The 24,423-nt window shown below is 42.9% G+C and overlaps 1 protein-coding gene across 3 annotated transcripts in view; it reads left to right on the forward strand.

Annotated features, from left to right (window-relative positions):
• RPS6KA5 (ribosomal protein S6 kinase A5) overlaps positions 1 to 24,423 on the forward strand; it is a 451,666-nt gene that overhangs the window by 111,100 nt on the left and 316,143 nt on the right. For all 3 annotated transcript variants that reach the window (XM_069208183.1, XM_069208185.1, XM_069208184.1), the window contains exon 4: positions 8,661 to 8,776. In XM_069208183.1, coding sequence (XP_069064284.1) covers positions 8,661 to 8,776 — 116 coding nt within the window. The remainder of the gene's footprint in view (positions 1 to 8,660; positions 8,777 to 24,423) is intronic.

The following is a 24,423-nucleotide window of genomic DNA, read 5'->3' on the forward strand; positions in this document are numbered from 1 at the left end:
CTTAACAGCCCTCCCATCCTCCCCGCTTTGTGAACAGATTCCACATCTAGGGTGCACACCGGTACATGAGCAACCTTTGTGGCTCCATGCTTCTGGCACAGAAATGTCAAAATTAACTTGCGTCAGTGTGCTGGGGTGGTGCCTTTATAGACACAGCGGACGTTGCTTCTGTCGTGGAGCTGATCGATGCCACCTACCGGCCCATAGAGGTACTACTCGAAACGTTTTGGATCTAGTCTGACACCTGGGGAATGTTCTACAGTAAGGAATCTGTGGCTAGATGGATTCTCTACCAGATAAGGCATTACTTAAGGTAAGTAACTTGTTTGTTAAAGTGAAGTTATTTCTAGCTTTGGTTACAACACCTAAATGTAAGTTTAAAAAGAAAGTAGAATTTCACTTAAAAACACAGTCAATGTGCAGTTTTGGTTGAAAATCAAACCTGAGAAAGCACCACGATTGCAAGTTATATTTTGCTATGGAAACCATAACTCACACAATAGCCAGGCAAACCATAACTTGCACACCATATTCAATGCTTCTTACCTCACACTGTTTACACCAATTAGTAACAAAAACACCTAAAAGCACAATGTAAATAAAAAATAGCCAAATCATTTACTAAAGCTACATTCATCGTTGTCAATTTTATAGAGATCCGTAAGTTTATTTTCAATATTTCTGTTTGCATGTGTCACACCACGGGTGAAGCCAAACCGTGCTACAGAGCTGTTTTTACCATTATCAAGGTTATCTGGATTATGTGGAACAGAGGACTAAATTTTGTGGCAAGATTCTAGGAATTATGTGACAAAAAAGTGCAATTTATATGCCACATTCTGTGGCAGTATTATGTTCAGCATTTTAGACACAACATTTTTTTGGGAAACCTGCAAATTAGGGGGCAGACTATCGTGGCTAATGTGTTAATTCGATTACTATGCAGTAAATATTGTAGCCACAGAATGCATGCAGCTACTGGCCTTCACTATTATCATTTGTTCTAGCAATACTTTATTCATGAAATGTTAAAAAAAAGACCCTAAACATTCCAATTCCACTAACTGCCCATTGTTAGCTGCATTTTGACAAAAACCTCTAACTATCTGAAAATAAAGGTGTAATTGAAAAATATATAGTGGCTAACTTGCAATACGGTCATATATTTAGCTATTTCCATGCTCTGGGTATATTTACAAACCATTCAGCCTTTGGCCTATTAGTTTATGATGTCACCAGAACCCTTGATGGCAATGTTGTACAATATTAAATAGTTACCGATTATGTATCCTATATTTAATATACAAATTAGGCAATGCTTATTTTAACATCCTTGAATAAAAGTCATTAGATGTGTTCCCCTAATTTGGCAAGAAGAATAGGGCAGGCATCTTCGCCATAGTTTGCTCTCTCAATTTGCTAATGATACTGATTAACATGAACTGCCAGCCTGAACTCCCACCCTTCAGATGTAAGTTGAGAGCTGGATCCCATTTCTGATCAATAGAAATTAAATTCCTAAAACCTTAGATTTGAGCTATTGTGGTTCAACAAGCAACTGTCCAGCAGGTTTGTCTCATCAGTCCCAAAGGGAAATTGTTTTAAAAGGATCCCTTGAATGCTGCCAATACTGTGTTAGAGCTGCAGATACTTTGGTTGCAGACAATTTTCCAAATGTACTTTATGATGTAATAATTTGTCTCAATCTCAGAAACCGACTATAAGGGATAAGAAAGATACTCATTTAAACATAACTGTACTGTTTAGCAGCGTACACATATTTAGCTATCCTTGTGATTTTTCATTGAAGCACAGGCGTTATTTATTGCTTTTTGTGCTTTGGTGAGGTTAAAAAGCACTTGGATCGCGTGTTTTCTCTGCTATCCTACTCTCTGCGACACAGTTTGGCTCATGAATATGAGAATAGCGTTAATTGCTAGCACTTAACATCTAGCGTTTTAAAAACATGTAGTTGAAGGTATGTTCTTTTAAATAAAATTAATTTATTTGAGGTTGTTTGAAATTTAAAAAATGGGGACCTTTGAAGGTTTGTTTTAAAGTCTAGAAATAGGAAACAAAAAAAGCCATGGCGTTTCACGATTTTATTAATTGCAATATGTCACTACTTTAGTACTTCAAATTCTAACTAATTATGTCTTCAGAGATGTTAAGACTTGGGGCCTGATTTAGAGATTGGCGGAGGGGCTACTCCGTCACAAACGTAACGGATAGCCCGGCCACCAAATTACAAATTCCATAGGCTATAGTGGAATTGTAATATGGCGGACAGGGTATCCTTCACATTTGTGACCAAGTAATCCCCTCCGCCAAACTCTAAATCAAGCCCTTGATCTTTTTTTTTTTTTTAATGGAATTGCTGTCAGGATTAGGAAATTGTTTTTGCAGTATAATATTCTGGAGGTTGTTTCTACTGGTCCTCACACCATCCAAGATCCTTTTGTCCTCTACTGAATCCAATCCTACTACATTTGATTTATTGAATTGCAGTTAAATATTGAGACTGGTCAAATCGCTGTCTGTGTTTTGAGATCCAAAACAAGTTTTTTTTCCCCCAAAACTGCCCACCAAGGGTAATACTGACTTTTCAAAAAATGTGTGGGGTAGTTGTAATGACATACTAAAGATTATGTTTTGAAGCTAGTAGACAGTTTTGGACATAATATCCTATGAGATTGCACATACTAAGAATTTGAAAGCTGCACAAAAATAATTGAGTAATAGCTTAAAAAAATTGAAAGACTGCAGTGTTGTTAGCTGAAGAGGAATATATTACATAAATATCCCATTTTCATGAGTCTGAAGTATATATTGTTTTACCCAAGTAACATAGAACTCTGACAGTGCCACTTGGTAGACCAATTGTATCTAACAATGAATCTCTTGCTGAAAGAGTATAATAATTTTATGATAGTGGTTATAGCAAAAAACTTTACCAGTGCATATCACTGAAACAACTGTTTCTCTGAAAGCATTTGCCAGTATACCATTGGCATGTGACATATTGCTGGTTAATATGGTTTGAAGTCGCTTTATACATGTATTGTCCTTATGGTGGCCTTTTCGATATGAGACAATATCTGAATGAGAGACCTGACAACTTATGTTGGACTAGCAACATACTGATTGGGACATTTTGTGCTAAAGAATAGCTTCTTTTACTATCAGGAAGATCTTTCTCACAGAAATATGCCTCACTCAGAGACCTGTTGAAATTGATGATAATGTCTTACTATGGCTGCATGTCAGAGACAACATCTTCATAATGTGGAATGGCAGTACATAAGGTCCTAAAAGTTTTCACTTTCTCCTCAATTCCAACCAATACAATATGAACTAACATTCAAATACAGTAATTCAATACAGTAATTCTAGTTATACTTCTTTGATTGTGAATAAAATTGTGAGTAGCTTATATAAGAGGAAACCTTGTGTTACCAGTATATTGCACTTCTTCTCAGCTTACCTGAAACATCAGAAACTGAACATTCCATATGGAACATTGCTCAGCAGATAGACTGTATATTCAAATTCTGACTCCACAGCACAAGTTGCTGGCCTTAAGAAAAGGTTTTTGGAACGGGAAAGTTAATTTAAGGTTATGGACAAAGCAATATTTAGAGCAGCATCAGTCAATAGAACTAATCAAATTTAAAAACCAAAACCCTTTAAGTGCAAGAAAACAATAAATTAGGTTTATTACCATATACAACTTTGAGAACTCTAAGATGTATCACATTCCGTACAGACATTGTCATTTACTACACTTAGATTCTGAAAGATCCCAATACCTGACTGCTAGACCTGCAATTATGTTTTAAAAGGAAATTACTCTTAAGAATTGTCTATGTCCCAGTGACAACAAGCACACAAAAGGTGATGGGAGCATGCCTACAATAAGTCTAACCACTGGCCTTCATTCATTCCAGAATTCCAACCCATCATTCCTTTGCCCACCATGCCACCTCAGACTAGACCCAGCTATATGCAAATCAGTCTTGCTCCTGCTCCAGTGGGAACACTCCAGCCCAAACTGCCAAGTCAATCCTCTCCAAACCAGAACATAAGCAACCCAAGATTGGTTTTGCTCTGATTGCGGCTTTTTAGTCAGGTGTTCTGTGGTTCCAGTGGCACAGTGCGTAAAGGACTGACGTCCCAGTGACAACATAAATATTCAAAATTACCTATGCCAAAAGGCATTCTAACTAGCATTGTTATTTTCTTAAAATGAGGAGACAGTGTGTTTTCTGCCATTTCCCAATAAATATGTAGAAATTTGAGATTGGAAAAGAGAGGAATGTTGCCGCATTAAAACGATTTTTGAACTGCAGCAGCAAATTCCATATATTCATCTTTATTTGTGCCTGTTCCAAACTACTTGTTGGCTTTACAATCTGTCCAGCAAAGTAGGTATGGAAAGAACACATACAAGTGTTCATAAAACTGTTAGTAAATACTTCATGGTTATTCAGAGTGCAAGAAATTGAAAATGTTGATACCGAGAACAGTAAGTAGAACAGAAGTGGTGGTAACCGTGAACTTTCACTTAACCAGAAAGTTCTGTGATTTATAAACTGGGTGCATTAATACATGGTTTTAACCAAGATGAAAAATTCCATACTTTTCTTAGATCTTATTGCATAAAGTAAATTACTTCTGCTGTGGGCTTAGTCCAATTCAATACCTGCAAGTCTGGAGAATCTCTTTTCTCTAAAAATTCAGCGTACTGTTTCTTAAATGTGAATGTGAATGCCCACTTGTCTTCCACATAATTGTTAAAATCCAAGACTACCAATATGTTGATGACATTATGTCGATTTCAAGATTGTATACTGCCACACGCACTGTTGTGTTTTTAAGGTTGTGCTTTGGATCACGTTTTAGTTTTCCAGTGCCAAAACCCTGTTTTTAAATCCTTGGTCAGTAATCAACTTCTCATACCACTGTTCGAATTCCAAATGATTGGTTTCGCCTTTACTACTTTTAAACATTTTAAGAATGACATCCAGAAATTTCCCTGAAAAGACTTTTAGAATGCTTTTAAAAACACTGCCCCATATGAGTGTGTACTTGTAATAATAACTAGAATATGAATCTCTTTTGTGCAAAGCCAACAAAGATCCCCCATTTTGATGTATTAGAGTTCTATGATCCCAAATCGAAAATCAGGCATCGAAGTTTGGCATTTGATGCAGCAAGTATATGTGGTACACCTTAGATGTTTGTCTCTATTTAAGAAAGCCTGACATGCCAGCCATTACCTACATACCAGATATAGAAGTAAGCAGTTGGAGAATTACCATTCTCTGAATTGGTATATTTTCCACTCTTTTTGTATCTACCTTTATGCATTATGTGATTTGGTATCTTCAGCTTATATTTTTTAATGATATTCTGAATTTAGATACTGGAGCGTTCGCCTTTAAAGTCCTAACTTGCGTGTGTCAGTGGAAACCTCTTCTCCAGGTATGAATTCTTATTTTATACGTGTATAGCCTCCTTATCCACATTGTTGTTATGGTTATTCTAAAAAAAAACAGATTTCCCCCAGAAACTGATACTGGAGATACAGTTTCCAATACTGACAGCCCCTTGTAATTGTACAGTTCCACTAGAAAATGATCAATCCTACAATCTTAACCTCCCAAGGTAAAATTATTAACAACTAAATCAAATATTATATTGCTGTATGAAAAGCCTTTTAAATTCTGGTTGGCTATTACAATGCAAATAACTGTTGTCTGGATAGTCACCTTTAACCTGTGTTTTGAACATAAATCTGAGCGTAACAAATTATGTAGTTGTTCTCTATTATCACCGTAACTTAAAAAGTTTATGCTCTTAAACTTATCAACTAGTGAGTAAAAATGTAACAAAAGTCATGTCCAATACCATGGTTGTGATGCTGAATGCAGAACAGCGTTATGGAGCAATAATTATTGAATAGTTGCAACAGGTAAATTACGTTTTAATCACACTTATACGACTTGCATATATGACTGTCCAAGCAAAAATATCCGTTTCTAAAATAGATTCATCTTGAGATAAGTTCTATAACACAAATAATTGGCAGTGTTATAACAACCATATGTCTTGCTAGGCATTCATGCTATATTACACATTTGAATCCACTATCTCATAATCAACCAATGAACATGAAAGATTGCAGATCATTATCATTTAATATGATCCTGGTTGAATTTAAAGAATTATGATACTACGAATTGATACTGGGGCTTGCATCATTAAAATCCTAACTTGCATGTCTAAGTTGATACCCAATCTCCAGAAAGTGATAATGGAGAAACACTTTCCAAATACTGACAGCCCCAAATAGCTGTGTGATTCCAATGAAAAAAAAAATCAATCCAAGGCACTTAATATCTCTGAAGGTGTAATTTTTACAATTTGAGGCCCTGAAGAAACCATATATTGTAATTGATAAAAGTTGTGAAATAAGTGTTGTATTTCATTGTTTCTTATTTCTGGATCATACAACCTTTAAAGTTTCAGTTTTTTAAATTTTAAACAACCTTCAATAAATTGAATCTATTCAAAAGGAAATAATGTAGAATTCATGATTTTCAAACACCAGATTTTATTTCTAGCAACTAGGCCTATTCTCATAGTTTTAAAATTAAAAGTATCTAAGTAAATACTCTTATGACCCCAATAATTAGTCCTGTTTATTTGCACTTGAGCAACGTTAGAGTGCCTAAAACTGGTGTTGAGGTGTGGTGCTGGGCGTCATTGAGTAAATTCCCTTTCCTTTCAGCGTTGTCGTTCGTTGTTTCATGGTTAAGTTCTCTGACCCACATCGATGGAGCGAAGGGGGTTTGAACCAAGAATGTTTTTTCTGGTTAGCGGTCTGATGTATAAAGCCTGTTTGCAAGCAGAAACAAACAAAAGAAAGAGCTTTGCTTAATGTACCAAAGCATTTCCTGGTTTGTAACAAAGCCATTTTGATCTTGCTGGTTCTAAAATGCTCCTGTACAGGAATTGTTCGGAAACTTATAAATGCTTGAAGTCGTGGGCTGCATCATTCATTTTTATATGATATTTGAGCCACAAGTAAAGCATGTGGTCTGTTCTTGCCTGCATTTTCTCTGTCCTATTGTAACCAAACATAGAGCTATTTTTCATGAAAATGTGCAAAAGACACGTTTGACACATAAGGGGTGGTTATGTGTGTGCCCCTCTCCAAGGGACTTCCAATAAAAAGTATACATCATTCTGCATATGGCCTTAAACATTTCTATTACTTTCTAGTGATCTCCAAGCAGCATTTAAAGAAAACTATAATTGGAAGCGAGAGAACATTATGCAGAGGGCACTGAAAATGTCACAACCATCATATCTGTCCTTTGTTTAAACATTCTTTTCTGGTTGGGGTTTCTTTCCTGGTTTATTCAGCTATACAATTCAACATTCTCTCAAAGGAATGTGACAGGCTGGTTACTTATTGGACTTCAAAAGAAAAGTTAAATCTTTGCGTTTCCTTATAGATCTCTTCTGCCTCCTCATAAGTTCACATATATGTGGGTAATTGGTGAATTTGTGCTACCTTGCTCAGATGCAAACCTTATTTCCGTTTGTTTGTGGTGCAGACTGGCTAAATGTGTGTGTCCTTGAGTGTGCCAAGCCAAAATGTATTCACTTTCTACACCTTATTTATAGATACATTTGTGTCTTCACCTGGTTAAGTGGATCTAAATGTAATTCCTGTAATAATGACTGGAACAGGGCTGGCTATTCCAAGCTCATGAGTGCTGCATCACTCGCTACAGAGATATGATTAATGTGGACAAATTCATGTAACTATACTGTGGCGCTTTAGGTAGCCCTAGCAGTGGTCACTTGCCTGCTTCACCTGCATAGTACACTTCATTAGAACACAAGTTTCTGATTCCCATAAATCTATTCAGCTCCTTCTCTAACCCAGCCCATCGCAGGCTGCCAAAATGATGGGAGTCTAGAATGGCCGAGCAGTCAGCCCACTGGTACCTTTATCCAACTCCTGGCTGTTCCTTCTAGCAATTGCCTGCCTGAATGTCCTGCTTCTTATGAGTAGTTCGCTCCCAGGGCGTGGCCCTTTAGCAGAGATCAGGATTTCCCATTTCTTTCCCACAATGGCAGTTACTGTCTGGTAGCCCAGTTTTAGTTATTGGAGTATATATATATAACTTTATCAGCTTCCAGAAGCTGAAACTAATTGACAGAGTCACTTTGAACAGTCTTATTTTATGCACACATAGGCATAACTTGCGGGTAGTTAGCAGTCAGTCACCTGTAAGCGCTGCCATTCATAGTCTGGATATGCTCCTGCATACTGCCAGCAACACAATGGGTACCCCCACAAGGAGTGTGCACTCATTCAGTTACACACAACCCCAACCTGAGACTGTCTCCAAACACTGATATTGATTCCTGTAAGAAAGAGTTTGTTAAACCCTTTTTTAGCTTATATACTGAAATTAAACCCTTTCTTATTACTATGCTTCTTCCTTCTCCTAGCACAAATGTGCTTGAAGGGGTTATGGCTATATCTATGTTAAAATCAAATAATTTCACTATTGGTAGAATTGGACTTATAAGTTGTGAACAGTATGGATATAAACTCAGTCCATGTGCTTATTTTTCAGATTACATTAATGGAGGAGAGCTTTTTACTCACCTTTCCCAGAGAGAGCGATTTACAGAAAATGAAGTCCAGATCTATATTGGTGAAATTGTCCTGGCAATCGAACACCTGCACAAGGTATTTTTGTGATTTATTTTCATCCTACAATTTATTTTGAGAGGCTGCATTAATAGTCATTTTACTGCTTTTTGTTCCAAGGTTGTGTGGGCTTCTTATTCATTGAGCACTTGCTAAATGTTAATTATTTTCTTTATGGCTAATGGTGACTTTATTAATGGTGGTAGTTTTTTTTTTTTTAATCTAAGAAGAGTTTGACTTTATATGGAATTTGGAATGTTGTGGTAGCACCTGTTTGTTGCATTTCAGGGCTTAACTCTCTTTTTTCGTGCTTTTCAACTATAGGACTCAATCACTTTTCAGAGGACCCTGTAAAAAACAGTTTTTACTACTAACTTCCAAAATTATCAACTGGCCAACCAATGCCATGTACCCATCTCTAACTTTGAGGGAAACACTCTATCTCAACGTCTCTTCCCCCACTCTGTTCTGGTACTTCAGTTCTAGAACTTCTGTGGTTTTATCATATAAAGGCTTCTGCCACTATGCACCAAACGCAAGCATCATATTGTGCCTGTTCTGCATGTGAGAATGATGCAAATTATATTGGCTTAACATATGTTGAAGCCTTTCCCTTCACCTCTCATCCAGTCATAAAAATGTTTGCATTCCTTGGTGTTCCGCCTTTAGGACCGGTTCGTAATTTCAGCCCTTCGGTACACCAAGAACAGCCGGATCAATCACCTTCACCCGGTGAATATTTTGCATTGACCATACCTCATCAGACCATGCTTCTTTACCTCACACAGAACTTCCATGAGCAAAACCTGATGGAGGCAACTCCTTTGGAGTCTTCTCATCCTTTTTAACCACCACCTCTTTAATGAAAGGCACTAGCAAATCCTAGGTGTACATCTTGTAATGTGGTATTGCTTGCAAAATGAGGAGTACAGACAGGGCCTTTATGCTGAACAGGTTACAGAACAAAACGGGTACTGAAGAGAACCGAACATTGGCCACTAAGTACAGCAGATGAATTGCTGCAATAGAAAGCAGTCTCCCACAAGGTTTGCACAAATGAGAAGCTAAGTCTTGCACAAGCATATCACCAGTACAAAGTCAATCTCAGTTTAAATTGAACGAATGTCACTAAAAACAGAAAGATCATTACCCAACTCTTTAGTTATTTTGATAAGATTACAGTCAGATTAGGCCTCCATCTATGTGCTGATTTTCAGGAGGACAGTAAATAAAAGCATCCTCCTCTAGATGAACCAGTATGTTTAATACACCCATGGAATTTGCACATGCAGTGTTAATGTTGAACGACTCTCAAGATGGTGTCCCCTTTAATAGTACACTGAGTTGCTGGAACTGAAACTTGGCTGAAGTCCCCAACCTTGTTCGCCTTTGGCTGGAAAGCATTCTATAGCAGATTTCTCCTTTAGGTGCACCATTGTGTTTAATGCACTTGTGTATGTTGCACATGTACTGGTAATTTTGAACAACTCCGACAATGGCATCTCTTTGAATGGTACTCTGTGGTGCTGGAGCTAAAACGTCTCATTGGGGGACAGCACCAAAGGAACCCTGTCCTGATCATTCATACATCTAACTCTGTATAATAGGGTTTCATTGATAGTGCATAAACTTTAGAATAGATCCCTGGTGTGTGTGTGTGTAGACCCTGGAACGCGTCTTATCAACATATCTGTCCTAAAGTTCTTAGATAGAATGCAAATATCCATTTGGCTTTATCATGAGCAGCATCCTTTAGAAACCTATGAAAGGCAAGATTTGTCTGAAATGTGGACTGCTGAACTCCAGAAGCCCTGTCTCACACCTGCATTGCAGCACCTACTGGGTAAAAAGTGGAGAGTGAGTCTAATACTGAGGAAAAAGTGGAGCCTGATAGGCTTATGTTGAAGAGGTCTGAAACATAGCCTCCTGTCTCTTTAAGCTTCCAACCATTTACACTACCCATGATTCTTTGTACTGGCAGCCATACAGGAAGAAAAAGGGCTAAAAGCTGCTTGCCAGCCATTAAGACTCACCAGATAAGGAGCCAGCTTCTTTTAAAGACTCCCACAGAGGGTGATCTACAGAAAGATAATAGGTGAGATTGGTATGACCTTTCTAATGACCCTCTTGGTTACTGTCAAAGATCACAGTGTTGCAATCAAAGGCTGTACCAGCAGCATCATAGACCTTCAAAATCATCTTGTCTGGACACTCGTAAAATGTCATGTCATTCATCATCAAAGTTTAGGAGTTGCATGGCAAAAGCCACAAATTCACCATCAATGTTGAAATTTACCTGGATGCCGGTGACAACTTCACCATTGATAGTGAAACAGCCCCAACCAGTGACACCAAAGTACTTCATGATTATGTCAATGTCTCTGAATACCAACACTCAACATCACCACTTCATCGGGATCACACTTCTTGTTGTCATCAAGATGGCCTGTAACTCCAGTCTAAAACAAAGACTGAGACTCACTTCCTGAAGAGACTCCACTATCATTGGGCTTTCCAGGCTTTGTCATCACATCAGAGGACCCATTTCAAGTTTTACTGGGACCTCTTAACCTGCCTTCATCACCAAGAATGGTCTTGCACCCAACATCCATTCATCTATCAGGAAGGTACATAAATACCTCGAGTACCATCAGCAGATCTTTACTACTGTGATTTCTGTGTTTTGGTTTGAGTTGTCTGCAAGTGTAGGGAACGTTTGAAACAGAGTCCAGCGAGTCAGTTTCTGCCTGGATGCTGTGCCGATCGGACTCGACTGGCCATGGATGACACATATCTCTACAAATAAATCTTCTCCAGTGTCTTCTGCAGCTTCCCCCTCAAGAGTTTCATTGATGGATTATATTGCCACCTTCCATGACATATTCATTAGATGTACTTCTAAATTATACCTCCCAGTGGAAGCCCCACAAACTGAATCTTCTGTCATAATGGTAATATTCTAACCAAAGGCTTCATAAAGGCTTTCCTATGTCTACCTCCCGGCCTTCCAGAAATTGCTGAAGAAACAATCCTTATCCGAGCAATGGTCAAGGTGGCAACTCCTCGGCTTTTCAAAAAAATATAAGTCACCGGAACGGTATCTTGAGTTCTTAAGATTGGACCCAGACTCTGTAATAGTCATGTCAGTTAAACACCAATATGCCTCTGCTCCAGAGACGACAGCTCCAGTGGAAAGACCGAGCAAATGAACAGACACAGTTGGGAAAAATATATGCTGCAAAGCGACCTCTGCTCTGAAGAACTCCATTGCAACACTCTCCTGGTAAGATATAACGGAGAAATATGGGAGGGGATGAATTCATGTTTTGGGATCTCTCTTGACACAAGCAGCAAGACTCTGAGGAGATGGTAAAGGGAGACTCCTTGGTCACCAATCAAGTTACCAGTGCCACAGTCTACTCTGCTGAGCTTAGGGCAACTAATTATTGCCATGGAGTTTCCCCTCAAAAGTCTGTCATGGCTTTGACCAACTACTCACAAACTGGGTTTTCATTTAAAGATCTAAAAAATATGCCTTATTTGGTGAGCACACGGAGGAAGAGAAACTGTACAAAAAGAAAAATGAGACCGAGCTCTTGACAGTGTTATGGATCAAGGAGAAAAAGAGATTCTACAGGATGCAGTGCAAATTTAAAGAGCATTATTTCCCAAGAGGGTTCAGACCCTTTCAGACCCTTTGCTGGCCTTATCAGCAGCAACAACTCCAGCAGCCAGTCCAGAGGTACCACTACTAATTAAGGAAGCAATCAGAGGCCAAATCCGCACTATTAAGGTCTTCTCAAATATCAAGTGGATTTCTTCTAGAAACTGGCATTAACAAGTAAATACCTCTCTTGTCTTGAGTCTGAACTCTTTGGAGTTAGGCAGTCTAAATTTCAGAATGTATTTTCTTCGGTAGGCTTCTGAACGCTGCTGTGCGTGATAAGAACAAGGACATTTGCCTCCCATCTGTGAATTTATAGCAAATATGTTGATATGAAGTATTCTGGGAACCATGCAAACAGCAGGTAATTGTTCTAACGTTTATTGCGTTAATGAAGATTGGCACGATGGGGGCGTGGCCAGCCAGCCAAGATGGCGGACGCGAGCTGATAGAGCTCCGTTTCCACTTCCTGGTTTTTCCGGCACTGAGCGGTGTATGTGGGGCCGGTGACTCCGGCACAGCGACCGCCCTGCCGCGCTTAGTCTCCCTGGAACACCGTAGCTTTTGATTGCGGTCCTGCGACACCGCGTCAGACCGAAACAGGGCACATACAGGCCACGCATGGAGGCCTGCGCGGGGAAGACGAGGTGACGGGACGGCGCTGGCCTGGAGCGCCGCTGCTGCATACGGCCCGTGAAGGCGGTAGTACTTGGAGGGACGCTGAGACTGAAACGTAGACCACGTTGGGTGAGTCGCAGTAGCGGCTGTCGCCCCTGAGCACCAATCGGCTTGGGGAAGACTGGGTCCTGCGCCGCCGCTGCGGACACTACAAGGGAGAAGTGGGCCCGCACCTGTGCGCCCTGGGCGCTCCGCGGTTCCTGGTGAGTTGGATCGCGAGATCCCTCGGACAGTCCTGGAGGCCTGGCCCCTGGGGGATGGAGGGGGCCCCGGTGGCTGGGCCGCTCGTGCTGCTGCGCCACTGTATTCTGGAGGTGCATGCAAGCAGGCCCAGCCTAATCCTCATTGCCACAGAGGATCTGAGAATTGCTGCCTTGGGGACTCGGGGGGGGGGGGGGAGGGGGCCCATCGCTGATTTTTATGCCGCTTGACGCAGCCTTGTGGGCCAGGAGACCGGAAGCAGATCCCAACCACATTGTAAGGGGGAAGATAGGCCCCACTGGCCAGCCTGCAGGAGTGCAGTGGATGCATGACCAAACAGGCTCACCCTACTGTGTAGACGTGTAGCCGACTGACATTACCTGCGCGGTTCGCTCCGCTTGTTCTGAGTGGCGGGTTGGTGGGCCTTACACGGCGAAGATCCCTGGGAGCTGCCCTGTGAGGGAAGCAGGGACCTACCTTCCCGCAGAAGTCCCCACGAGCCGCGGCCATGGCAGGGGTTGGCCACCTCCGCTCCGGCACTGTCGCTGGTGCTAAGAATATGCAGGAGACCGCACCCCAAGACAGTCAAAAACTAAATGCCGTACTGGCAGCGGTGGAGCCCATAGGTGCCTCCCAGGAGCGGGCCCGAACATCCTTGGAAGGCAAAATTGACAAGGTGGCCAGCGATCTTGCTTTGCTGCATGCGGATCACTGCAAATTAGCGGACAAGACAGACACACTTGAGGCACGAATTGACGAACTAACGCCCACAACAGTCCGACTGGAAACCATGCATTGGCCCGCATAGGTGAACTAGAGCGTCGTGTCGAGGATGCTGATGGCTGCACCCGAAGAAACAACATATGAGTCATTGGCCTACCGGAGCTCGTGGAGGGTTGAGATTCAGTCGCCTACTCCGAGGCCTGGCTTCGGGGGCTGGTGCCAGAGGGAACTCTGACACCTTTCTTTTCAGTGGAATGTGCACATAGGATTCCTACCAGATCACGACCACCGGGAAGCGGCCCACGTCTCTTCATACTTCGTTTGCTCCATTGCGCAGACAGGGATATCATCCCACGGTCAATTAGATCGTCTCCACCGCCTCGGTGGACAGTGCTCAGGTCATGTTGTTTCCCGATTACACACTGGCCGAGCAAAGAGACCGTGCCTCCTATTTGCCCTTAAAATACAAGCCCCGGACCCTGGATCTTGAGTACTCTCTTTTATTCCCAGCCAAGCTCTGCATAATAGCTTAAAACAAATCCCACTTCTTCACCACGCCAGAAGCGGCGTGGGAATGGCTGGAGTCCACAGGCCATATTAATGGTAGAGAACCGGAAGGGAATCCACATGTGCCGCGGAGCAGGCGCACCCGCGCAAAACGTGCCCACCAGGTAGGCGATGCAACTCCGGAGAGGGCAAAACATGTCCCTGATTTGGAACAAATCATTCAGGCGCGGCGCGAGGCGCTGCAGTCAGCAGCGGCCATTAACATTCCCTCAGCTGCTTCGGAGGCAGGAACTGAAGTTTCACAACTCAACAGTGAGGGTCTTGCTACACCAGATCATCTCCCTGAGACAAGCTCACCAGCGTGCTTGGAGGGGACCCCCTCATACAGCGGATGAACTATTCTAGCGTCCTTCTGCACTTATCTTAACCTCCTGGCGACTCGCAAGACATAGCCCTCACAATCCCAAGTTTCTTCAGTAACCAGTGCGCACCCCTGTCACTGATTTGTAATGCACTACTGGACTGATAGACCAGGGATGCACTTGAGCATTGATAGGGAAGTTGTCTAACAGGGCACATCAGTTTCACCAATTTTTCTGGACATCAATCTCTATTGGCCCCACACTCAATCATTCACATGCACCGGGAAACACACCTCACTACACGTTCACCTTCAAGACACACAGCCTACCCCACTCTCCTACTAGTGGAGGCTTACTATGTATAGTTGCTTTGTTGGAAAAAAAGAGGTACACTGTTACAATCAAGAGGGAAAAGGAGGACCTAATTCTACAGGAGCGAGAACCCTCAAGCATCGCACTGGATGACTGGCTTCATCTTTCGGAAAGCTCCTCGTTAGGCCGGTGCTGCAATGCCTAACGGGCTCCCCGAGGGGGGCTCTTAACCGTATTGCTCTAATAGTAGCGGATGGAATCAGATCATATAGATAAAGTACCTAAATTCAATTACCTGAGCAACAATGGAGAGAATGAAATAATAAAATTGGTTATCCATCAAATTATGTTAATCATAGATTTAATCAGTGTTAATAAGACGGAGACCAAGATTAAAAACAAAATGAGAGTAAATGGGTGAGTGATAATGCTCACGTACTCTCAACAAATACACAAGAGGATTGAACCAATTATGGTGCCTCTAGTTATCAGGTCTACATGTTTCGCGTCTGGTGGTCCAGCTGGATCCATTGACGCTTCATCAGGACCAAAGAAAATTAACAACTTCTCCAAAATAAAATTAATATGGACCCTACTAGGGAGAGGAATACAAAAAAAAGTCACTTACTTTTATCTACTTGCTATGTCAAATAAGGTCACCCTAAAAATAAAAATTAAAGAACACATATAGAAAGTGTAGTCCAAGGTAAAGTGAACATTTGTGAATATAGTGGTTTAGTGCATAATTCGCGTTAAGGTGTGAGTAAATTAGGCTTACCATCCCCGGTCTCAGGATAGAGCTCCTAGGAATCGCATGTCAGGAACTGGAACTGACATTCTATGTTTATGGTAGTCATAAGAAAAATAATAATGTTAACAGCAATTTTGTTGCAATAATAATAATAAAAAATAAAAAAATTGGACACCTATAATAAGGTATCACATCTAGTCATCATATACATCTATGAGAGCTAAAACCCGTTATAGTGACAATTCTATCACTATCCAGTGAATTATCAGTCATAATAAACCAATACTGTATACCAAAAGACAGTTTCTGTAGCGGCAACAACATTGTCCATTATGAGGGTAAAAATGCCCCTCATTATTAAGCCTAAATCCAGTGCCCAGTGGGGAAGTATGCTCACAAATGTGCCTGGCTGTTAATAAAACATAGTGCCAATTAAGTCGATGATGGGGGCATAAAAAAGGTGGCATAGGGTCACTTAAATGTGGATCCAATACACACATAAACTAACAGAAATACCAGGCTCAGTCAGAAAATGCACTCATATTCACCCGGCGATCCGAGTTAGTTGGAGAAAAAAAGGGGAGGTAAACTTACATTTATCTCATGTTGGTAGGTCTGTAAAACTACCCTCCTGACAGCGTCCCCGATAGCAAGTGGCTAGGCGCTCGACGGGGTTTTTTATTCGTTCAGCGAGAACCCGGAAATGAATGCCGGCTCGCGCGCGTGTAGAAAGTACTAAAAATAGAAGACGGACTGCGTGTGTGCAAAATGCTAAAAATAGAAGACGGACTTGGTCTTCGTTAAAGGGCCGGTACCTGTTGTTCACTTGTGTGTGTCAGAGTCGAGAAAAAGGAAAAAGCAGACTCGTAAATAAAGAGTTTGCATACTCTGTTGTAAACTATAGTCAAAAAGGAGACCTAGACCAATATGGAACTTATGAAAAAATATATTTATAATGGTGACGAAGATAATGGTGACAAAAAGAAGTCTCTAATCGAATCAAGTTGAAAATACACATTTGGTTTCGGAGGGTTCTTTTCGGGGTACCAGTGACATAGAAACACTTTTATGGGCTGAGAGGGCCATAGAGAGTGATGGTTATGATGAAAGTGTGGTCCACGGAATATCATCGTTCAGTCCCCGTATAGAAGTCCCTAGTTTAAAAATCCAGCGTTCTTCAATTCTAAAAAGGAGATCAGAGTAATTCGATCGGACTCTGGGGGCTTCCAAAATCACCCACCAAAGATCATCTGGAGTATGGGAAGCGTCTAAGAAGTGCGCACAGAGTTTAGTAGTCACCCTGCGGCATCTAATATTGCTCCTGTGTTCATTGATGCATATCTTAACGGGACGTGCTGTCATTCCAACATAGCGTAATCCGCAGGGACACGTAATTATATAGATGCAATTCTTAGAATTACAGTTCGTATGTTTTCTTAAATGCCACTTTCCTATAGGGTCAAGGTCTAGTGACGCTCGTCTAGTTAATGTACAAACATTGCAATTACCACAGGGATAATGGCCTTCAACTGGGGGAAGGTCCCACAGTGTTTTTTTTGTGGGAATGTCATGGGAGACACGTGGACGAGTATGAACCACTATGGGGGTCATTCTGACCCCGGCGGTCTAAGACCGCCGGGGCCAGGGTCGGCGGGAGCACCGCCGACAGGCCGGCGGTGCTCCCAAGGGCATTCCGACCGCGGCGGTAAAGCCGCGGTCGGACCGGCAACACTGGCGGTCTCCCGCCAGTGTACCGCCGCCCTTTGGAATCCTCCAAGGCGGCGCAGCTAGCTGCGCCGCCGAGGGGATTCCGACCCCCCCTACCGCCATCCAGTTCCCGGCGGTCCGCCCGCCTGGAACCGGATGGCGGTAGGGGGGGGTCGCGGGGCCCCTGGGGGCCCCTGCAGTGCCCATGCCACTGGCATGGGCACTGCAGGGGCCCCGTAAGAGGGCCCCTACAAGTATTTCACTGTCTGCTTGGCAGACAGTGAAATACGCGACGGGTGCAACAGCACCCGTCGCACCTTCCCACTCCGCCGGCTCGATTACGAGCCGGCATCCTCGTGGGAAGGGAGTTTTTCCCTGGGCTGGCGGGCGGTCTTTTGGCGACCGCCCGCCAGCCCAGGGAAAAACTTAGAATACCCTCCGCGGTCTACTGACCGCGGTGCGGTATTTCGGAGGGGGGAACTCTGGCGGGCGGCCTCCGCCGCCCGCCAGAGTTAGAATGACCCCCTATGTCTTTAATATTAGGAGTGCGTTTAAAGGCAAATAGTGGTTTAGGCATTACAGTCCCACCACTCTCCAATATCGACCAGCGTTTACTGACCAATTTTTTGATATCATTGGACAGTGGAGTAAATGTAGAAACACAAGTTATTCGTGTCTGAGGAGCCTTATCCTTAGTTACCAATAGACATTCCCTATGATTATTTTTAGCTCTCTTACGTGCCAGATTTACAATTTTTGGTGGATAGTGTAGTTCATAAAGTTTAACTTGGAGAGTGTTTGCTTGTCGGTCAAAATCTTGCGTGGAACTACAGTTCCGTCTGAGCCGTAGAAACTGGCCCACAGGTAAATTGTCTCTTAGAGCCTTAGGATGGTGACTCTCGTACAACAAAAGGCTATTCCGATCTGTAGGTTTGTGATATGTACTAGTTGCCAGTAAGCCATTATCAATGGTAATCATCAAATGAAGAAAAGGTAAGTGGGTTGATAATACTGTGGCCGTGAAGTTCAAGTAAGGATCAAGGGAATTTATCCAAGTAGTGAATTCATCTGCTGTGGACAACGGTCCTTGCCATATGACCAAAATATCGTCTATGTAGCGCCTCCATAGTTTTATGTCATTTTGAAAAGGGTTGAATTGTGACAAAATATATATTTTTTCAAAGTCATACATATACAAACAGGCTAGGCGCAAACGTACTGCCCATCGATGTCCCCCTAATCTGATGAAAGAATTGTTCCTCAAATTCAAAATAGTTCTCTGTCAGGGCCAAGGCGGCACATTGCATAATGAAAGCTATAGGTGTAGAGAGGGGTGTAGAATCATTCTGAAGTGCCGATTCCACAACCTGCAAAGTAGCCTCTTGGGGGAATTTGTGTATAGTGCTTCTACGTCTAAGGTAATGATACCTTGTATCTCCCCAGTACGATTGATAGATTCGATCAAATTAAGGTAATCCTTAGTGTCCTGTAGATAAGTGGAAGAATTTCTCACTAAGGGTTGCAAAAAGTGGTCAAAGAAGATTGACAATGGTTCAAGGACCGAACCTATTCCTGATACTATCGGTCGTCCTGGAGGGGGTCTTACGCCCGTTTGAATCTTGGGTAGGCAATAAAAATAAGGGGTTCTGGGATGAACCATGTCAAGAAACTCAGCCTCCTTAGAGGAAATCCATGAATTATTTCTAGCTTCCTCCAAGAGGCATCTAATCTGGGTCTGTAGTCTCCTGGTTGGATCTCTGGTAATCTTAGTGTCATAGGTGGTGTCACTCAAAAGACGTAAGCATTCAAGTCTGTAATTAACTGTGTCCATAATCACAATTGCACCGCCTTTGTCAGCCTGTTTAATAACGATATCCGGATCAGTTGCTAGATGTTGTAAAGCCTGCTTCTCTCTTTTGGGAATATTAATGTAAGGGTGTTTAGGGCATAGACGAGACACATCGGCTAATACAGCTTTTTCAAAGGTCAACACTTCACTAGTCATCCAGGTTGATGATGGTACGAAGGTCGAAGGTTTCTTTAAGCCTGAGTCTCGTGCTTGTGGTTCAGCTGGTTTGTCTTTAAAGAACACGTGGAGACGGATTTTTCGAAAGAACTGAGCTAGTTCAATGTGTAAACGAAAGAAATCCTCATTAGGAGTTGGTACAAAGCCAAGACCTCTATTGAGGACATTAGATTCGTCCACTGAGAGTTCTCTCTTGGACAAATTAACAACTAAGTCTGATGATGAGCCACTGCTAAAGTTTCGTGGCTTTTTATAAGAAGAGGTTGATTTATCAGAGGACCGAGACTGAGTATCTATGTCACAGTCTTACTTAATGTAAGGATAAACCTTCTCCCTGCTGAACTTAACTATATCCTTCTGAAGTTTAGTGATCTTTTGCTGAATTAAAAACTCTTTTGTCTCGTTCATTTCAGAGGTAATTTCTGCGAGGCGGCTTTTAAAGGTTTAAAGGTTGTCAATGTGACTGTCGTCTTCAGGGTGTTCTCAATGGCACTGATTTGAATGTTGATGGAGTCATTCTGACACACACAAGAGAACAACGGGTACTGGCCCTTTAACGAAGACCAAGTCCGTCTTCTATTTTTAGCATTTTCTACACACGCAGTCCGTCTTCTATTTTTTTAGTACTTTCTACACGCGCGCGAGCCGGCATTCATTTCCGGGTTCTCGCTGCACGCATAAAAAACCCCGTCGAGCGCCCAGCCACTTGCTGTCGGGGACGCTGTCAGGAGGGTAGTTTTACAGACCTACGAACATGAGATAAATGTAAGATTACCTCCCCTTTTTTTCTCCAAATAACTCGGATCGGCGGGTGAATATGATTTCATTTTCTGACTGAGCCTGGTATTTCTGTTAGTTTATGTGTGTATTGGATCCGCGTTTCAGTGACCCTATGCCACCTTTTTTATGCCCCCATCATCGACTTAATTGGCACTATGTTTTATTAACAGCCAGGCACATTTGTGAGCATACTTCCCCACTGGGCACTGGATTTAGGCTTAATAACGAGGGGCATTTTTACCCTCTTAATGGACAATGTTGTTGCAGCTACAGAAACTGTCTTTTGGTATACAGTATTGGTTTATTATGACTGATAATTCACTGGATAGTGATAGAATTGTCACTATAACAGGTTTTAGCTCTCATAGATGTATATGATGACTAGATGTGATACCTTATTATAGGTGTCCAATTTTTTAATTTTTTATTATTATTGCAACAAAATTGCTGTTAACATTATTATTTTTCTTATGACTACCATAAACAAAGAATGTCAGTTCCAGTTCCTGACCTGCGATTCCTAGGAGCTCTATCCTGAGACCGGGGATGGTAAGCCTAATTTACTCACACCTTCACGCGAATTATACACTAAACCACTATATTCACAAATGTTCACTTTACCTTGGACTACACTTTCTATAAGTGTCCTTTGATTTTTATTTTTAGGGCGACCTAATTTGACATAGCAAGTAGATAAAAGTAAGTGACTGTCCCTAGTAGGGTCCATATTAATTTATTTTGGAGAAGTTGTTAATTTTCTTTGGTCCTGATGAAGCGTCAATGGATCCAGCTGGACCACCAGACGCGAAACATGTAGACCTGATAACTAGAGGCACCATAATTGGTTCAATCCTCTTGTGTATTTGTTGAGAGTACGTGAGCATTATCACTCACCCATTTACTCTCATTTTGTTTTTAATCTTGGTCTCCGTCTTATTAACACTGATTAAATCTATGATTAACATAATTTGATGGATAACCAATTTTATTATTTCATTCTCTCCATTGTTGCTCGGGTACTTGAATTTAGATACTTTATCTATATGATCTGATTCCATCCGCTACTATTAGAGCAATCTGGTTAAGAGCCCCCCTCGGGGAGCCCGTTAGGCATTGCAGCACCGGCCTAACGAGGAGCTTTCCCAAAGATGAAGCCAGTCATCCAGTGTGATGCTTGAGGGTTCTCGCTCCTGTAGAATTAGGTCCTCCTTTTCCCTCTTGATTGGAACAGTGTACCTCTTTTTTTCCTTAGAATGTGTATTGGGAGACTGTACACTGGACCATTAACCTCCCGGTCCATCCTCTTTGTACCTTAGTTGCTTTGTTGACCTAGCGGGTTACTTGGTTTGGGCGGATGCTGGTTGCTCCTCTGCTCTAATGGTATTTTGTCTGTTAGTGTTGTTATGGAGACCATACTTTAGTAGCCAGATGGAGTGTTGGAACCCTACTATCCCATGCATGGCCCGCTTGTATGGACTGCACTGTTAGTTAGCTGCACTTACTACTGAAACCCACCATGAATACCTATACTACCCTTACATGGAATGTGCATGGCATACACACACCAAAGCGACGATACTCTATGTACTCCTACCTTAAAAGGCACTCAGTACAAATAGCTTTTCTGCAAGAGACTCATTTGGCGCTTCCGGAGGTGCCTCGTCTGCGGCGATGATGGAGAGGACAGTTATATGCGACAGGTCACTCCACTTATGCAAGGGGTGCTCTGATTTTGATTTAGCCAGGCACACCCTTTGTAGTAGAAGATCAAATAATCGATGAGCAGGGACGATACGTGTTGGTGAGGGGACGACTTGCGGGTCGGGCACTGGTGTTGGGCTCCATATATTCACCGAACCTGAACCAGGCCTCCTTTCTCCACACCTTGTCTAACCAGTTGTCGGGGTGGAGCGATTACCCCTGGCTATTGGGAGGAGACTTTAATAGTGTACTGGATCCTGACCTAGACTGCTCCTATCCACCATTGTCCATGGCGCCCACTGTGACTGCAGCACGAGCGTTAAACACCTGGACTAGAAATTGGCACTTGTTAGACATATGGCATCACCGTAACACCACCGACAGAATCTATTCATATTACTCTGCTCCACATTCCCTACATGTGCACCTTGATAGAATATTGTGCACACATAATTTAAATTCTGCTGTACTGGACACTGACTATCTGGGCCGTACTCACTCAAACCACAACCCACAATTTGTGCAGCTAGGCTGGGATGCCTCTCCCCCGACGGTCCCTACCTGGAAGCTCAGGCCTGAGCTTCTGGAAGACGCAGTGTTTAAAGCATCATTAGATGAGGCAATCCCTGAATACTTCGAACACAACAGAGGCACAGCATCTTCTGGCTTGGTGGAGTGGGATGCCTTTGAGGTCTTTATTAGAGGCCACTGTATGGGAACACAGTGGAGCCTGTGGCGGTCTGTGGAGAGCGAACTCATTGGGTGGAGCGGACCTTACTGCGCCCTGAACCGGAGATTGCCCGGGGTCCCGCAGAGATGGAACAATTGTCGGCAGCGTGGGCTGAGCACCTCTCTCTGTTACAATTACGCCGCCCACTCGGCGCGTACCCATGCCTCTGCTGATAAATCGGGCAGACTTTTGGCGTGCCTGACCAGGGGTGAGCGAGAATATGGCCTGATCATAGAGATCCCCTCAGTGTCTGGTATAGTGTTCCATACACCCTCAGAGATACACTCAGCGTTCATGCACCACTACAGGACCCTCTATCACTCAGTTGCGCCGCCGTATCAACCGGCCTGTGCAGAATTCCTCTCGGCAATCACACTACCCCGCCTGACAGCGGCACAACGGGCAACACTAGAGGAGCCCTTGGAGCTCTCCGAAATTCGGCTAATATACACAGTCTCTCCACGGGTAGAACTCCTGGTCCAGATGGTCTTCCAGACGATTTTTATAAGACCTTTTCCTCTATTCTTGCGCCCCATCTCCTCCGCGTATACGAGGAGTCTGTACAGGGAGGATCATTGTTGGCATCGTAGAATGAGGCACTGCTGGTGTCGCTTCCTAAGCCAGGCAAAGACCCATTGGAGCTTGGCTCCTATCGACCATTGGCAATGCTCAACACAGATTTTAAAATACTGGCCAAGACACTAGCGGCGCGTTTAGCGCCTATGGTGCCGGACCTCGTTCACACGGACCAGAACGGTTTTGTGCCTGCACGAGATACATCGCATAGCATCAGACGGCTGTTCCGTGTTATGCATTACTCGACACGGGACTGGCCGTTGGCAGTATGCCTGGTCCTTGATCTGGAGAAGGCCTTTGATTCATTAGAATGGCCATACCTTTTTGGCATCCTGCAACAATTTGGCCTTGGGCCTCTTTTCCACCGTATGATTAGACTACTGTACACGAGCCCCCGGGTCCGTGTCAAGACAGGTGGAGGTATCTCAGAGCTGGTTGAGGTGTGCAGGGGCACGAGACAGGGCTTCCCCCTCCCTCCGCTGCTGTTTTCCCTTGCCATGGACCCCCTGGACGCAGTGCTACGTAGTCGGGCCCCCATTGGAGTATTCCGCTGGGAGACGGTCTACACACCGTGTCACTATATGCTGATGACCTCTTATTGTATTTTAGAGACGTTACACAGGTCCCTCTGGAAGTTGGGACAATTTTGCATCATTTTGCCACTCTTTCTGGACTACGGGTTAATTGGGCAAAGTCCTGCCTCTTTCCCTTTGATCCTAAACACCCAGACCCAAGGTTACACCTCTCTGGAGTTGTAGTTCCCTGGCAGCCACACACGTTTAGATATCTAGGCATTCACATCTATCACCGAAAAGAGGACCTGTTTGATGGAAACCTTAGAAAGGTGGTGACATCCATCAGATCCCAAATGGTCTTCTGGCAAACGCTGCCACTATCTGTAGCAGGCAGAATGGCCCTCTTGAAAATGATTGTGCTGCCACGATTACTATATTACTTCTCCAATCTCC

This window comes from Pleurodeles waltl, chromosome 9 (genome assembly GCF_031143425.1).
Source record: "Pleurodeles waltl isolate 20211129_DDA chromosome 9, aPleWal1.hap1.20221129, whole genome shotgun sequence".
Taxonomy (NCBI): Eukaryota; Metazoa; Chordata; class Amphibia; order Caudata; family Salamandridae; genus Pleurodeles; species Pleurodeles waltl.